Source organism: Triturus cristatus, chromosome 7 (genome assembly GCF_964204655.1).
Source record: "Triturus cristatus chromosome 7, aTriCri1.1, whole genome shotgun sequence".
In the NCBI taxonomy this organism is placed as follows: domain Eukaryota; kingdom Metazoa; phylum Chordata; class Amphibia; order Caudata; family Salamandridae; genus Triturus; species Triturus cristatus.
In genome coordinates this window covers 620,143,928-620,162,021 of record NC_140590.1, presented here as the reverse complement: position 1 = coordinate 620,162,021, position 18,094 = coordinate 620,143,928, and the positions used below count along the sequence as shown (strand labels likewise).

General features: G+C 45.4%; 1 protein-coding gene across 1 annotated transcript in view; it reads left to right on the top strand.

The window, feature by feature from the left end:
- The window catches only part of UTP6 (UTP6 small subunit processome component), a 357,262-nt gene that overhangs the window by 138,545 nt on the left and 200,623 nt on the right, over nt 1–18,094 (top strand). Inside the window, exon 11 of the mRNA XM_085617191.1 lies at nt 7,568–7,749. Coding sequence (XP_085473317.1) covers nt 7,568–7,749 — 182 coding nt within the window. The remainder of the gene's footprint in view (nt 1–7,567; nt 7,750–18,094) is intronic.

Sequence of the window (18,094 nt, the reverse complement as noted above, 5' to 3'; positions counted from 1 at the left end):
CTCACACGTATAGAAAATCAACTCAACACTCTTACCAATGACCCCTACGCACCTCTCAACCATAAATGAAAACCCTTCGCTCTTACACACCCAAATCAACACTATCACGCAGGGCATACACAAAATCCTTATTAACGCCAATATACCCTCCTCCCCCGCCCAACACTCAATACCCCCCCTACCTCATAAGCATCAGTAAGCCATCCCAACTGCCCAATCACTAGACGACCAGCTGGCGCCCCACCGCTCATAGCGCCCAATCTCCCAGACCAAGAAGAGCAAAACCTGAGATGTCTTTGAGAGAGGCAACAACACTCGCCAACTCCTATGACCACAGAACAACCCAATCCCCCCTCCAATATACAGGTAATCACCGGAATAGGTAGAGCCAACAGCCGTCCTAGGTCCACAAGACTGCCTTCCGAACGCACAGGCATTCCCCAAGCTCCCTCCTCTTCCCCCCCCCCCCCAAACCATTCCAACAGCGACAATGTAAACCGCATGCTTATAAACTGCAGATCCGCAGTCAAGCACGCAGTAGAGCTGGAGATGTCATACTGAATCACAACATTGACATTGCGTTCCTCACCGAAACCTGGCCCAATGAAACATCATATCACCTCCTTGACCTTCTAGTCCCCCCGGGCTTCTCCATCATCAAAAAAGACAGAATAGACCAACGAGGTGGCGGCATTGCCATCATCCATAAGAACACCATCAATATAGCTGAAATCAAAACACACTCCTTCTTTACCTTCGAATACCTCAACACCAACATAACACGTCAAAACAACAAAGTAACAAAATGCCATCTCATCTAAAACCCCACAGGAAATTCACCTGCATTCGGAGAACAAATATCGGACCTACTTACTCATTGCTCCCTAGCCAACACCAACATCATCATCCTGGGTGACTTCAACCTCCCCTGGAATAACGAAAAGGACACGGTTATAAAGTCACTAAATGAACTCCTCCTCACAAATGAACTCCCCCAACACTGCTAGGGTCAAACCCACAACAAGGGCTCTACCCTAGGTGAAATCATAGGCAAAAATTAAACAATAACCATCATTAACATTCTCCCAATCGACTGGTCAGACCACCACATCATTAGATTATCATCAATCAAACCGTAGCCCCACGTGTCAAAACACAAATTACCCATCAAAGGAGCCGAAACCTCAAGGCCATCCCCCTCCCTGTCCTCGAAGAAACCATAACATCACTTCTCCCACCCTCCACAGACCACCTCAACACGGTCGAGCTCACTACTCTACAACAAGACCATGACAACTGCTCTTGACCAACTAGCCCCCTTGAAACTGAAGAGTCGGAGAGATCCCCTCCCGAGCCTGTTTCAACAAAGACCGCAAGTGAGAAAGGAGAAAAGCAAGAGCCGCGGAGAGACTCTGGAGAGGAAATCCATCCTCAACCATCCTCTCACAGCTCAGAAAAGAACGCAGTAACTACAAAAAAAGCACATAATCGAGGAAAAAGCCTCTTTCTTCCGGAGTGCACTAGACAAAGCCAAAAACCGCCCCAAAGAACTTTTTGACATCATCCAGAAACAGACCTCCAAACCCACCAAAGCTAACCCCGCTGCCTCCAAACTTCAGTGCAACAACCTGGCCAAATTCTTAAACGACAAAATCTCCAATATCGAGCTCTCCCCAGACCTACACCCTCAGTCCGAACACAGCAAATAGTCACCCATAACCAGACCCAACCCTAGTTCACGACATTCTCCCCGAAGCCGAGACCCCCCTTCTGTTAACCACCAAAATTAGCGCTCACCCAAGACCGCTATCTTCCCCCAAGCGTTGGAAGGACTTCAAACCTCTCTCCGAAGAGGACATTTCCAAGGTGATTGCCAACTCCAAAACCTCCAACCACTATGCAGACCCTCTCTCCGCCTCCCTGGCGAAGAACCTCAACCCCACCCTAACCCCACTGTGGACAAAGATCATCAATAGCTCTCTAAACAACGGTCTGATGCTCGACTGCCTCAAATAAGGCCAAGTCACCCCCTTCTAAAAAAAAAACTATGCTGACCCTAATGACCTCAAAAACTTTAGGCCCATCACCAACCTCCCTTTCCTAGCTAAAATCCTGGAGAAATGCGTTCTCGCCCAACTGAACCATCACCTGGAATCGAACAACCTACTTGACTCACACCAATCCGGGTTCAGAAAGGGATGCAGCACAGAAACCGCTATACTGAGCATAACTGATGACGTTCACAACTCCCTTGACTCTAACAAATGCTGCCTACTTGTCCTCCTCGACCTAGCTGCTGCTTTTGACATGGTTGATCACACTCTACACCCAGGCACCCTACAAAGGCGTATCGAAGCATATGGCAACGTCCTAAAATGGTTCACCTCATTTCTTCATAACGGCTCCCAAATCTTAAAGATCAAAAACTTGATGTCCGACACCTCCCCCTCAACTTGAGGTGTCCCTCAAGGCTCAGTGCTCTCTTCCACACTCTTTAACATTTACATGGAACCGCTCACTGCCAGTCTAAAACAAGCAAACATCGCCTACCACCTCTATGCTGAAGACACCCAGCTGTACCTCGAGGTATTCTCCCTCGATGACATCCTTCGACTCAACTCCACACTCTATAAAGTAGAAAATTGGCTAACACCTCAAACTCAACCAAGAAAAAAAATGAAATCCTTGTCTTGTCCAATTATGAACAACCCCCTCAGATCCAAGAATGGATAAACAACCTTGATTCTCTAAACTTCAAACTTACTCCAGCGAAAACAGCTAAATCACTAGGGATCTCTCTAGACTGAAATCTCAACATGAGCTCCCACATAAACTTCACAGCAAAAAGCGCCCTCTACAGCCTAAAACTCCTCAACAAAATCAAACCTTTCATACCCCCCAACAACCTAAAATTCGCAACCCAATGTCTAGCTCTGTCCAGACTTGACTATGGAAATGCCGCACTAAATGGGACACCTAAAACACACATAGCCCCCATGAAAACCACCCTAAACGCAGCAGCAAGAATGGTCACAGGTACCAAGAAATACGACCACATCACCCCTGCATTACAGACCCTAAAATGGCTACCCATCGAAGCACGCTGCGCTTTTAAAACTGCCTGCTTCAACCATAAAGCCTTACACTCAGGCAAACTGGACTACCTAGCAGCCAAACTCACAAAAGCTGGACAATCAAGAAACCTAAGAAGCTCCAACTCGCTCCTCTTAATCCTCCCAAAAAGACAAAAACAAAAATCCCTCTCCCGCTCTTTCTCAAGGAACACCACAAAAATCTGGAAATCTCTCCCTACCCACATCAGAACCAATCCCTCCTTCACGAACTTCAAGAGACAAGTAAAAGACTTTCTCCTCAAGCGTCCTCTCCATGCATCTGGCCAATGACTTCGATCTATAGGACCTCCAGCACTCTGATGCTACTCACTGTATTCAAATGTTTGTTTCTTTTACATGTATGCTGTAAAGCGCTCTGATACCCCTTTGGGTCTTGTAAGCGCTATATAAAACTCCAAAAATAAAAAAATAAAAGTATCCCCATACACCCTTCCTATCAACAGTACCTTTATTCTGCAGTATGTGGGCAACACTACTTCCTTTTCGGGTCACAGTATGCCTAGCAGTGGTGCCTGTGTAATTCCCCTTCCCCTTAACTCGACGGACACTTGGCTTATCAAGAGAGCAGCAAGTTATAGTGCCTAGTGCGTGCCCAACTCCATTTTCACTGCTCCACAACCTGGGCTTTACAATAAACCCTACCAAGTTCCATTTGCAGCGTCTTCATATTCAACCCTTCTTATTGGACTTGGTCTTGGAGAAAGCGTAGCCCAATCAACATTACAGAACCTGCTTGCTCATTTTCAGCCCAGTTGTCACCTCACAGTAGGCTCTGTCATGCACTTCCTGAGAACGATGGCCTCTATCGCCCTTGTTCTTCATGCAAGGCTTCACATGCACTTCCACCAGGAGTGCCTTGCAGCGCAATGGTCTCAAGTCGGTGGGGTCACTGGGAAGATCTGGTTTTGGTAGGGACAGGGGTGCACCTCTCTTTGCAGTGATGGAACAACAACTTATTGCAAACCACAGCTTTTGCAGACCCAATACCGCAGGTGACCATTAGCACGGGCTCCTCTCGTGGCCTGGGATGCCTACCTCAACTATATGAATGTACAGGGCACATGGCCCACTCAACAACCGGTTTGCCACACTAGTTACTTGAAAGGTGCTAGCCATTCACTTAGCTCAGAGAGCCTTTTTTCAAGTTGTTTAGGGTAAAGGGGTCTCATCATGACACTGCGTTACCACCATGGACTACCTGCAGAAGCAGGTCAGCACATACTCCATCTGGTTCTCCCATCTGGCCCAGACGATCTGGCATTGGTCACTGTGCCACAACATTCACCTAATGGCGAAGGAACTCCTGGAGGCGGACAAAACCTTTGCAGACCTGCTCAGAAGGACAAATCAACAAGCCCCAGAGTGGGAACTCTACCTCCAGGTCCTTCACACAAACTTCCAGCATTGCGTCACCCCACAGATAGACCTGTTTTCCACCCCAGAAAACATAAAATGTCCAAGCTTTGCAGCCAGGTACCCACACCCATAGTCCATGGGCAAAGCACTATGGGTGAATTGGTCATTGATAATTGCCTACACTTTTCCACCTCTCCAGAGGAATCCCTTTGTAATGAGGAAACTCCAGCAAACCTTGCTACACCTCATTCTAGTAGTACCAAATTTGGCCTGGCAGCCCTTTTAGTCCACCTTCTTAAATATGTCTGTCATCTGTGACGAGAGGCTGCCTCTCAGACAGGACCTGCTCATGCACAGGCATACTTGGGTGAAGCATCCCAATCCCAGACAGCACAACCTTCATAATTTGGCTACTGAGGTCTTAGAATTTGGGTACCTCAAACATCCGCAGGTATATATGTCCATCCTAAAAAAAGCTGATCAGCCTACAACACGGGCCTGGTGAACAGCAAAATAGAAAATGGTTTGTTCAGTTCTGCATTTTCAAGGGAATTAACTCCTTAAACTCTAGTGTTATACAATTTCCTACCTTTTGCCTTGCAGAGAAAGCAGGCCTTGCCTACACTTAGCTGCAGCCAATACACAGAATAGAGAACAATTATCCCTCTTGAGAATTCCAGTTGTTATATTCCTTCTGTGAACCTTTACACTCATTTGCATGCACGACAAATGTTGGTTTTGTTTCTCTGAAACTACTTTGTTTACACATCCAGCTTCACACAACATTATCACAACGCCTTGAACATCATGTATTAGGCCTCTCTACGCACTGGGTACAAAAGACGTCCTATCTTCATCCACGAGGCGACAATGCTATCTACATACCTATAACATTGCTCATCTAAAGCGCACATCGCAAGGTTGCTTTTTATTATAAATATTGAGCATCCCGATAGATTAGCAGAGGAGATACTTCTGTTGACACTGAGTGTCCATGCATGCTGAGAATCTACCATGCACCGGTCTGACTTTCGGTGAGGGGTGTCCAACTGGAGACCAAGATGGGGTCCTTCACTCTATCCCATCAGGAATAACGTTGGTTCAGTAAATATTATTGAAAATGTTCCACTGTATATTCTCTGTATATTTCTCTGAGAGTAAGTGACTGAGCAAAAGTTCTGTACTGTTTCCTCGATTCCTGAGGAATCAGGGTTGTCATGTTCATTGGTTGCTAGCAACCATTCGCTCCCTGGTAGGTTAGGGGGGCTTAAGGTGGCACTGTGAGCTAGCTGGTCTATAGGCCAAAATATCCTGGGGGATGTCTGGAATCAGTCTTGACACCAAGCCCTTAGTTTATGTTGGCCGAACAATGCGCTGGCCCTACGGATTGCAAGGAACTACACGACAGTTATTACGGCCTTCATGGAAAGTCTAAAGCGGTAACTCTCTCTGGAGTGCCCCCTGCTCCCAGGTGTAATCTCAATGTAGTCTGCATCAGAGACATAGGACTGCCATTTGAACCTATGTATTCATCCCCTCTTCAGTCCCTATCCTGGAAAATGGCCTTCATAGTGACCATTACATCGCTTAGGCACATTAGTGAACTGCAAGCGCTGACTCTACATGAGTCCTTAATCCAGTTCCACAAGAACAGGGTTGTTCTTCGGACTAATCCCAAGTTCCTCCGTAAAGTGGCATCACCCTTCCCCCATAACCAAACCATAGAGTGTCCTCTTCCCACAACCTGTTTTTGAGCGCACTCCACACGTTCGATGTCGAGAGCTCTTATGTACTACATTTAGAGGACCGAGCCATTCCGCAAATCAAACCATCTTTTTGTCTCCTATGCAAAACCTTAGAAACATACCATCTCCAAGGCAGACAGATAGTCAAATGTATTCAGACTTACTATCATAAAGCTAAGAGGGTTCTACCTGCTTCTCCCAGGTAGCACTCCACCCGCTAGAAAGAAGCAACAATGGCTTTCCTCAAACATCCCTCTAGCTGATATTTGAAGGCGGCCACCAGGTCAAACCACACACCTTTACGAAGAATTAATGTGTAGATTTCTCAGTGTGTCAACATGTCATGGTGGGCCAGAATTTTCAGACATCAGCATTACCCACATGGTAGCCATATATAGAGAGCTCTGCTTTGCAGTGTATGCTAAGCAGGTGTATATGCTATAAACTGAAATGCTACCTAACATGTAAGCATCTGTTTTTAGCATCTAGTGCTGTAAATTTACAAGCGCTCTCCATCCTCCTCGGAAGCCTGTGTCTTTTGCAGATATCTTGCTGTATAATTTTCACTGCACATTGCGCTCACGCACCTTACTTATGTTCACACGCTAGGCATAGTTTCACCGGCTGTGTGCATATACAAATCTAACTTGGAGCAATGTACTTTAAGAGGAAGAGTTGCACCACAACTACAACTTGCAAACATCTGAGCTCAACACTAGATGACAGGGGTATGATCAGATGATTACAGGGTAAGTAGAATTGTCCTTCTGGTGAATACACTAACACAGATTCCACATTGCTAGCCCCCTACCTCCACCACTCCCCCCCCCCCCCCCCCCACACCACCCCCACTTCTTTGAAGTTGACTTTGCGCACTTCATATGGTTCCAAGTTTGACTTCAGACAGTCATTGTATGCCAGTCTGCTGATGGCACTCTTCATCTAAGAGAGAGGACAAGTTAATGAGTAAACTGAAATCAGCGTGAAAGGCTGGCACCTCTATGCAGCTCCATGTCATGACATCTGAGGTAGATGGAGTTGCAATATGGGCTAATGGAACCACCTAATGGTGCATGTGGGTTGTTGCAGAGTTGGCCCGATCCATTCTGGTGCCTGGGAAGATTCACAGGGGAGGAGTCTGTGGTTACATAGAGTGTATAACAGAAAGCTGTACCGAAGACAATTAATACATTTGTTTAGACATATGGTAAACTCTCTGAAAAGGAAGAAGGTTCATAATTTGGACTATAACGAAAATGTCTAATATTAAATAAAGGTGTTTACATTAAAAGGGTAGCTGGCATTTCTGGGACACTAATTATAAACCATTAGCTTGCAGACTCTTCATGCGGATGACCCTCTGACTTGGGACTTCATGGCACGACGCGAATTGGAGATAGATTGCCTTCCTTTGACAGAGCATACATCAAAACAAACAAAAGCATTGGATATGGATAGGAAGGAGCAGCGTTGCTATGCTATTTATGAGACGGCAGTCAGCACTATATCAACAGGTATGGCCATAAAAGTAAATAGTGCTATTATTGTCTTTTCCTGAAATGCATTGATATTTGCAAAACGTAACTGGGTATAGCACTTAATGCCATCAAGTATTTTCAGTTTTTCTTGTAGTCTCATCCTTTCCTTTATAAGTGGCATGACATAATGTGGGGTGCAATACCAAAACATTGCTAAGAAAATAAAAAGTGTCCTCATTCTTAAAAACCAAATGGCATTCACATTGAAGCTTTAAGGCACTTTGCCGAGTCTGTTTGTAGATGGTCAGAATGAATGTTGTGGTTCTTGGCATGTATCTGCGCAAGAAGGAAAACTGTTGTTGATCTTTTGAATGTACATATGTACCCTTCATAAAATTAAGGAGTAATACAGTACCTCAAGATTATTTATGCCAGTGTTTTCGAAATGTGATGTTAAACTAAGCTTCGTACAAACTGCAGTCACAGAAGATGTGAACATAAAATAATGTCTTTAACAGGCCTCCTTAGCTTTGCTAAAAATGTGCTGTCGCTTGTGACACTTAGATCCCGCCTATTGCTTGCAATTGGTTGGCTTCATCGTAACTCTCCTTTCCTTGCATCTCTTTGGTCAGCATGTGCCTACTTTACTTCCTCTTGGTGTGTTTTTTCTTCTGAAGAATAGCCTAAGTACTACTTCATTGCCCTGTGTCCTTCCTCTACTTTCGCTTTTGGAGGTATATATTTTTTTTACTTGCAGCGCTCAACAACAGCGCATATATTGCAGACCTACTCCTCCCACCTATTTTTCCCGCTCCATGTTGTTGCTTGCACCCGGCCCTCCTACATTGTTGCTTGCACCCTCTACCTCCTTTTTGTTGCTTGTCCTGTCCTTCTCACCAATGCCCCCAACGTTGTTGCTAGACCTGTCCCTGGTGCTGCTTCCTTTTATTACTTGTACTAACGTTGTTTCTTGCCCCGTCCTTCCTGCGTTGTTTCTTATACTGTTGTTACTTGCCCTACCCCTTTGCCTGACCAAACTTTGTTGCTTGTAGCATTCTGTTCCACTCCCATCCTGCGTTATTGCTTAACCGGTCCCTCCTGCCCCCTCTGTCTGTTGTCCCTCCCCACATTGTTGTTTGCCTGTCTTTCAGCAAAGCTTCACAGTAGCCACGCTAAAAGAAAATAAATTGATAAAGCCACGAGATCTGATATAAGCAAGACCTATTTGATTTTCCAAGGGACTCTATTGTATACATATATTCAACAGTATGTTGGATGGAACCTTTTTGAACATTTACATATTTTGACTTCCAAATCTTTGTGTGTCAGTCTTGTTGTTCATTTTTATTCATGGATTGCAGTTGATTTAGAAAATGGCATGCCACATAACTCATTTGTGCATTCATTGGACTGAAGTAGCTTCTTCCACTTCTTTAAAGACCAATTATCCTCACAGATAGCACAGAGGCCATGTTTTATTTGAAAAAGCAGAAGGGAGCACAGGCTTTCTTTCTAGGTCAGTTAGCTGTTGGACTGAGGGTCTCGGAGTACTGATCAAGAATTTCAACCAGTTATTTTGTGACTAGTTTGGAATTTTGTGAACCGACCTAAGTACTAATAGGTCAGTTCTCAAAATTCTTGCTCGTAATGGGTTGTAATCTCACCTACCTCACCAATATTCCTGAGGTAGGTCAAAACTTGCAACTCGCGATAGATGGCCATAACGGGCATGGTGGTCTACTGGGGTTACTATGTCTTTGATCACTTTTTACATATTTTATTTTTTAATACAGCCTGTTTTCCTAAAAAGAATAGTTCATGTTTACTATTTTGGTCATAAACCATTTATACATATGGGTCAGAATAGCTGTTTGAAAAGGTCCCCCATAATATGCCCCTTCCAAGTAGTGAGGTCTTATCCATTTCTAAACCCTTTTTAAGAGTCAGAAAAAAGTTAGTAACTCTTAAAGCGAGTCTAGTACTTTGCAAAAAGCATTTCCTTGGTCACAAAGAGTGTTTTGCAACCACAAAAATGCTTTTTGGTGGGGGGGGGGGGAGGGGGGGGGGGGGGGGGGGCAGGCAATGTTACTTATCTGGAATTCTAGTTCTCTATAATGGGAACATTCATCAAAGTCTTAAGCACTGAAAAGTCCCGACAACATGTGGGATCTTGAGCACTTTGTTTTTGAATATGTAGAATATATACTTCTCTTTAAAAAATATATATATATATTTTTCAAAATAAACAAATTTGGTAGTTCTGTCAGCAGGCTATATTAACCATTTTAAAAAAACTGTTCTTAAAGAAGCCAATTTTAATTTGAAATCCTCAGTAGTGTAAAAGAAAACTGATCAGAATTTAGCTAGATAAGCGTTATTCTGTAGAAAGTGAAAAGTGACAGTCCTTTAAGGAAGCTCATACCACATGCCTTGTGAGAGGCGTTTACATTAGTTAATGTTTTACGAAACCTGAGGATACTGTTTAGCAAACAGTAACTTTTCATAGGTAGGAAAATGGAGGGTAGTTTATGACTTCAAAGGAGGTACCCATGAAGGTAAATAACAGGCAAATAACCTTTCCTTTACAAACCTTAGTTAATATTCATAATTGAGCATATCCCTTGGGAGGCAGCAAAAAGAAAACGGAATAATCATGCTTTAACCCATGAGATATTTTAAGGGGCCTTAACCCCTTGTGTGTCTGCTCTTGAGTCTGTGTCAAGTCAATAGTAAAATTGTAGCCAACTTCAGCTCTGATTTCCCCAGGCACAGCAGAAATCAAAGAATGATTGATTTGTGAACTTAGTGGAGTCAAAGTTCTATTGTAGTCGCAAGATGCAGAATCTCTTCCATTTGAAGGAGTAGGATGTCTAAGTATGCGAATACTTGGCCTCTTTTATAATGTCCATTCGGTCTTGAAGACGATTCTGATGCCCATATCAAATGAATTCAGGAGGCTGGCTGCCAAGCTCAACAATGACAGTTTTCCTTGTAACTTCATTCCTTGGAACTTGCAAAGGGGATCTGCATGACAGTCTCCTGTATGGATCTTTTGACACACAGGGAATAATGGTGACCTACCACTGGTGCTGATAACTGTGGTCTTTGAATTGTTAGCTTTATCAGGACTGACCTTGCCCGAGGAATCTGGAAATGCATAAAGAGATTTTCTTGACCAATCTGTCACAAGTGCATCGTACTTAATCCCTGGATTGGTAATATGTGGCTGTGAAATTTGGGCATTTGCCATTTACTCGATTTGCAAACAAGTCTCTTACTAGAAAAATCCAGACGTCAATCAGAACTTCATCTTTTAGGCCTTTATCATGGTGTTCTTCAAAAGATACGCTGATGAAGTTTGCCGCCACATTGTCAATCCATGGCAGATGCAATACAGTGATTTGTACATTTCTAGCTCGCAGCCGCTTCCAGAATGATTGTTCCTCAAGAGATAGATTGGAACTCATGCCTTCCTGCTTGTTCAGATATTATATTGTGATTGTATGAACTTTCAAGCAGTGAGTTCTCTCTGAACACATTAAGTATGGTCTTCAGAACAAGATCTAAGATCGAGAAGGCTATGACTTCACAGTCTCCTGAGTATAGGTACTAGTGGTGTTTCAGACATTGTGGAAGAGGTTTTATTGAGCTGTATTTTTAGCACCAGGAAAATGAAAGATACCATGGAGCCTGTAATGGAAATAATTTGGCAGCTCTTAGAGAACATTGTCTTCTGTGTGGCATTCGGACAGATTGAACATATTATGCTACGTGCTTGCCTCTTGAGTGTCCTGCGCCACCCCCGGATGGCTGGGATAAACGAGGTTTTAAGTAGACTTGGCAATGTTGACATGCAAGCCCAGGCAGTAATAGGATGACTGTCAATTTGAGGTACTGAAGGACCTTTTGTAGAGTAAACCTGGGCATCAAAGTATAATTAGTCGAAAAGCCTCTTCACTACTGCTATGCATTTGGAGATGGTCATGGTGCAGCCCTAAAGCAAATGGGAGTACTTTGTACCATCTTATTCCACAACCTCCAGGGGAAATGTATATTTCTTTGCAATTGGGATGTGGGAGTAGATGTGCATATCTTGAAGGTCTCTGGTGTAGATGAAGTCTTCTCAAGGAAGGTAAGGATAGTGTGGGTGGAGGGCTAACAACCTAAAATGTATGTTCGACGCATATGAGCTGCAGATTATACACTGTGTATAGCTCGCCATCTGGTGTTGGGCCCGGATGTTTGCAGTTTGTTTTTCCTCTTGGAAAGTCTTTGGAAGTCACGAGTTCGGTGACTCCTCCTTTGGTTCGTATTGCGCATGGGCTTCGGCTCCATCCTCAGATTGTTGTTTTCCGCCATCGGGCTCGGATGTAATACTTCGGGCTCCTGTTCCGAACTTCCCAGTTCAACGATCGACGCAAAAATCCTCGCTCATCGAGCTTCTTCAGACAATAAATCATCTTACTCATCTTCTCTTCGGCACTTCTTCGATTCCGGTCGTCGACGGCGGCCTTCGGGCCTATTCCGGCTCTGGTCTCGGCTGATGGAAAGAACTCCCTTCAAGAAGTGCCCTCGAAGTGGGTCCAAGTTTCCCCACACCGATCTTCATGAGGTGTGCAACCTCTGCCTCTCCCCAGAACACGAGGCCCGAGACTCTCCCGCCTGCAAGTCTTTTGGCTCAAAAAAGACCATTCGAGATCGACGGGCTAGACGTAACATGGCGCACTCCTCGACCTCTGCTCCAGTCGACATCTTCGGGGACGATGTTGAAGCTCCGGGACAGCAGGACGTCGAAGAGGAGGATGAAGACCTCGTTAGCGCTTCCGAGGCTGACGACTCAGATGTGGAGGACATCACCCCGGCGCAGCGGGTCGTGAGTACAATACCCCCTCCCAAGCCCATGCCGATACCGAAAAAGGCTTTGGTCACACCTTCGCCTCCGGGCCTAGGCAAGACCAAGGACACTGCTTCTCATACCTTCGGGCCCGGTAAAGAAGCCTCTTAAGCCTTCCGGCAGCTCGGGCTCGAGCCAGCTGACCACCGATGCCGAGAAACACCCTTCGGCACTGAAGAAAAAATCGGCCTCCACCTCCACACCGAACCCGGCACCGAAGTCTTCGGTGTCGAAACCTACTCCTCCGACGCCCACCAAACATCACAAGGCCCTCCGCACCGACACTCCCGTGCAGAGGCCTTCTTCGGCACCGACCAAAAAATCGGAGGTTCCAAGGAAGCACGGCTTCGATAAGCCTAAAAAGCCGTCGGCCCCGAAACCTTCGGCGCCGACCGAACAACCAGTGTCGCAGGAACTTTTCACACCGGATCCTCTACAAAAAACACTTGCCAAGGATCCAAAAACTGGACACTTGACATTCTTCAAAAAAGAGACACTTGGACAAACCAGCTCCACATCCACCTCCAAAGAGAAAGGACATTGCTACCTCTCCTTTCAGGGTGCCTTCCCCACCTCCTCCACCTCATCCACCCTCTCCACCTCCACCCCTCCACCTCATCGTTCCCCCACCTTGTCTCCTGTCCCAGACAATTTGGGAGACCCTTATTATGATTCAGCAGATGTGCCACAAGACCCCACCCCTACTGGATCTCCAGACCCATGGGATGATTATAACAATCCGGACATCCCAGATGTCCCACAGGATGACCTTTACCCATCTAGGCCATCCCCACCTGAAGATTCCTTGGGTTTTCACCATTTGTTACAACGGGCGGCACACTACCACGGGGTGGAGTTACATACTGACCCAGTGGAGGAGGATTTTCTCCTAGACATCTTTGACGATGCACATAGGTCTACTGCCATTCTACCTATGTTAAAGGGCGTAATTAAACATGCCCCTGAGGTTTTTAAAGACCCAGTCAGGGCCAGGGTCCTAAACCCTCGTATAGAGAAGAAATACAAAGCCGCCCCCACAGACCCTTCTTACATTAAAGGCCCTGCACCATTGGATTCCCTAGTGGTATCTACAGCTAGGAAGCGCTCAAATTCTCAGGAGTCAGGCGAAGCACCCCCACCTGACAAAGAGTCCAAGCTCCTAGACGCGTCAGGGAAGCGCACTGCGTCACAAGCTGCCAATATATGGCGTATCGCCAATACGCAAGCACTGTTGGCCCGATACGACAGGGCGCATTATGATGAGCTAGAGACCATCATGCATCATCTCCCTGAAAAGTACAAGACTAGGGCTAATGAACTGATTCAAGAGGGAAAAACAATAACTAATACCTCGATACGCTGTGCCCTAGATGCAGCAGATACAGCCTCCAGGGCCATAAACACCAGTGTCCTTCTCCGTCGCCATGCCTGGCTCAGGGTTTCAGGGTTTAAACCGGAGGTACAAGCCTCTATATTAAACCACCCATTCGACCAAGAACATCTATTTGGCCCCAAAGTAGACGAAGCCCTCAAAGATGAAAAAAGATACAGACACGGCGAAATCAATGGGAGCCCTGCAGTCACATACTCCCAGGCGCTCCTTTCGCCGCTCTTCCTTTCGGGGCACGGGCAGAGGCTACTCCTCGGATAGTGCATCCACGTCCTACAAATCCCCTCCTCAATCTACCTTCACAAAGGGTTATCAAAGAGGCGGATACAGAGGCAATAATAATAATAAGGGCAGAGGGAAAACAAATAACGCCCGCTCTGCCACACCTCCTGCCCAATGACTTTCCCCCGCTCCCTCCAGACCATTCCACTCCAGTCAGAGGCAGAATACAACATTTCCTTCACGTCTGGAAGACAATCACCTCAGACAGATGGGTGACACAAATTATTCAGTCAGGGTATTGCCTACAATTTACATCTACCCCCCCAAACATTCCACCCAGGCACCGCCCTATGTCTCAAGAACATACGGCGCTACTAACACAAGAGGTGATCTCCCTCCTGCAAAAAGGAGCAATAGAGCAGGTCCCCATAAATCAACAAAATTTAGGGGTCTACTCCCTGTACTTTCTGATTCCAAAGACAGACGAGACTCTACGACCTATCCTAGATCTCAGACCTCTAAACACCTACATACATTCAGACCATTTTCACATGGTAACCCTTCAACAGGTTCTTCCACTCCTCTCCCAGAACGACTTTCTCACCACTCTGGATTTGAAAGACGCATACTTTCACATCCCAGTACACCCGTCTCACAGAAAGTACCTCAGATTTGTGGTGGACGGACAACACTACCAGTTCAAGGTGCTCCCGTTCGGGGTAACAGCACCAAGGGTCTTCACCAAGTGCCTGCCAGTAGTGGCTGCACACCTCAGAAGACAGCACATTCTCGTCTTCCCGTATCTGGACGATTGGCTGATAAAAGCCACGTCCTACCAACAATGTGTGCAACATACCGCCGCTACGGTCCAACTACTTCACCAGCTAGGTTTCACGGTGAACCATCAAAATTCCCACCTGGTACCATCACACACAAAACAATATCTCGGAGCCACCACAGACACCTCAAAAGCCATAGCCTATCCCAATCCTGCCAGGACTGCAAAAATACAGGCTCTGCGTCAAAAATTCCTATGTCAACACTCTCTCCCAGCAAGAGTGTTTATGCAGCTCATAGGGATGATGGCCTCTTGCATCTTTATAGTGCCCCATGCAAGACTCCAAATGCGTCCACTCCAAGAGTGCTTAGCGCGCCAGTGGAACCAGGCCCAGGGACAACTGACAGATCTGGTGTTGGTAGACGGTCGCACCCATCGCTCTCTGCAGTGGTGGAACACCACAAACCTTTCCAGAGGTCGACCGTTCCTGGACCCGGTCCCACAAATAATCCTGACAACAGATGCATCGCTCTCCGGCTGGGGAGCTCATCTGTTACATCTCACAGCACAGGGCACATGGACGCCGCAACAGAAGTTCCTCCACATCAACCATCTGGAGTTACTGTTATAGAGAGCAGTGGTCCCTATTCAGGAGGAATACAGTGTGATAGATAACCATACACTTAGAATAGAATGTATGTCTTTTGTCCAGCCGGACAAGAATTTATTTTCATAGTATTTTTCAAAAGTAGTATCAAATAAAACATTCAAATGACAAGTGGGCACAGCCGTGACCAACAGAACACAAGACAGAACAATGAACACAGAATTGGCCAAAGGGCAAGCCAAAATGGGTCTGTACAGTTGTTCTCAGTATAGACAGACACAAATTAATCATTTAACACCGTTGCACAATGTGTTATAGCTTGAGTCTAGTGCATAGGGTGTTTGGGTGTCGACAACGTTTCGATGCCACATTGAGTATAGGGCATCATCTTCAGGACAAACAAATAATACACTGCTGTCTTGATAATATATCACACCTTTTTTTTACAATTCTTTACATACAAAAAAGGAGCAAGGGGAGAAAAAGGGGAATAAAAATGGAAAGGAAGAATTTTAACCACATTTGACACAATACTAGGCATGTTTTCAGCATAACGTTTGTGACTTAGGTGCTTGGAGTTGCGTGAACAATGTGGATTGAATTTCATGCAGAGGTGGTGACATTTCTCTAGTTTATGCTGAGTGAGGATTGAAATTCGTGTCGCAGTGACGACGTTAAAAAGGAGTTCGTTGAATTGATGCTGATTTATGGTGCCTAGTACAGCTTCGTCATGAAATGGTGAATTATTGCAGTGATTCAACGGAGAAGAGACAAGTGAGTATGATATAAACCAGTCTGCATATTAAAGGACGACAAACCGGCACAGTGCCTGATCATGAGCAAGGTGTTTCCAGTGATTCAGGAGGAACAAAAAACGGCGCGGTGCGATGGTGAATGAAATATTTTTATGGGTGAACCCAGAAGGCAGTGGGGACTTTACCTAAGGTGGCAGAGAGTCGACGGTTCATTATAGGCGCAGGAACGCTCAACATCTGGACTTTGGGGGTTGCTGACACCGGCGGGATCTGAATGAACAAAGGGTAGAGGTGGAGGTGTCTAAGTTTAAGAAGGGGTGGAGTTGACACGGAAATTGAGTGTAAAACAGAATAATTTAGTTACCAATTCTGTTTGCTTTATGGCAGAAAGTCCTGTTGGGTGCTGTGTGCCAGCTGTTGGAGAATGCACGATCGCATTACCTGGAAGCAGAGAGGGGTAAGAATGGGTTAGGCGTGAACCCGCCATGTTAAAGAGGTGGTGTCCAAGGGATCTAGCCGTGCTACTTACTTCAGTGAGCGTGGTAATATGCAGACTGGTTTATATCATACTCACTTGTCTCTTCTCCGTTGAATCACTGCAATAATTCACCATTTCATGACGAAGCTGTACTAGGCACCATAAATCAGCATCAATTCAACCAACTCCTTTTTAACGTCGTCACTGCGACACGAATTTCAATCCTCACTCAGCATAAACTAGAGAAATGTCACCACCTCTGCATGAAATTCAATCCACATTGTTCACGCAACTCCAAGCAACTAAGTCACAAACGTTATGCTGAAAACATGCCTAGTATTGTGTCAAATGTGGTTAAAATTCTTCCTTTCCATTTTTATTCCCCTTTTTCTCCCCTTGCTCCTTTTTTGTATGTAAAGAATTGTAAAAAAAAGGTGTGATATATTATCAAGACAGCAGTGCATTATTTGTTTGTCCTGAAGATGATGCCCTATACTCAATGTGGCATCGAAACGTCGTCGACACCCAAACACCCTATGCACTAGACTCAAGCTATAACACATTGTGCAACGGTGTTAAATGATTAATTTGTGTCTGTCTATACTGAGAACAACTGTACAGACCCATTTTGGCTTGCCCTTTGGCCAATTCTGTGTTCATTGTTCTGTCGTGTGTTCTGTTGGTCACGACTGTGCCCACTTGTCATTTGAATGTTTTGTTTGATACTACTTTTGAAAAATACTATGAAAATAAATTCTTGTCCAGCTGGACAAAAGACATACATTCTATTCTAAGTGTATGGTTATCTATCACACTGTATTCCTCCTGAATAGGGACCACTGTTCTCTATAACATGAAATTGCCCAAGGTCCCTGTCTTAATTCCTTTGGGTTCCCTTGTTCTGTAAAATAGTGTTCGAGGCATGTGGGCTGCTGAATTCATATCTGTGCATAGATCACCGCCTAGTGTTGGGTCCGGATGATTGCACATTGTTGTCCTGGAAGAGTCTTCGAAGTATCCTGAGATGGGTGACTCCTCCCCTGGACCACAGTGCGCATGGGCATCCTCTCCATCCCCAGATTGTTTTTTTCCGCCATTGGGTTCGGATGCAACTATCTTAGCTCAACTTCGGAATACTTAGTTTTAGGCCAAAAGGCCTATAGTTTTCGTCGGTACAGTTACCGTTCGGTGTCGACTACTAGTTCTAGTGCTCCACACCCTTTTCAAAATTTCGAATCGAATTGGTCCAAACTTCGA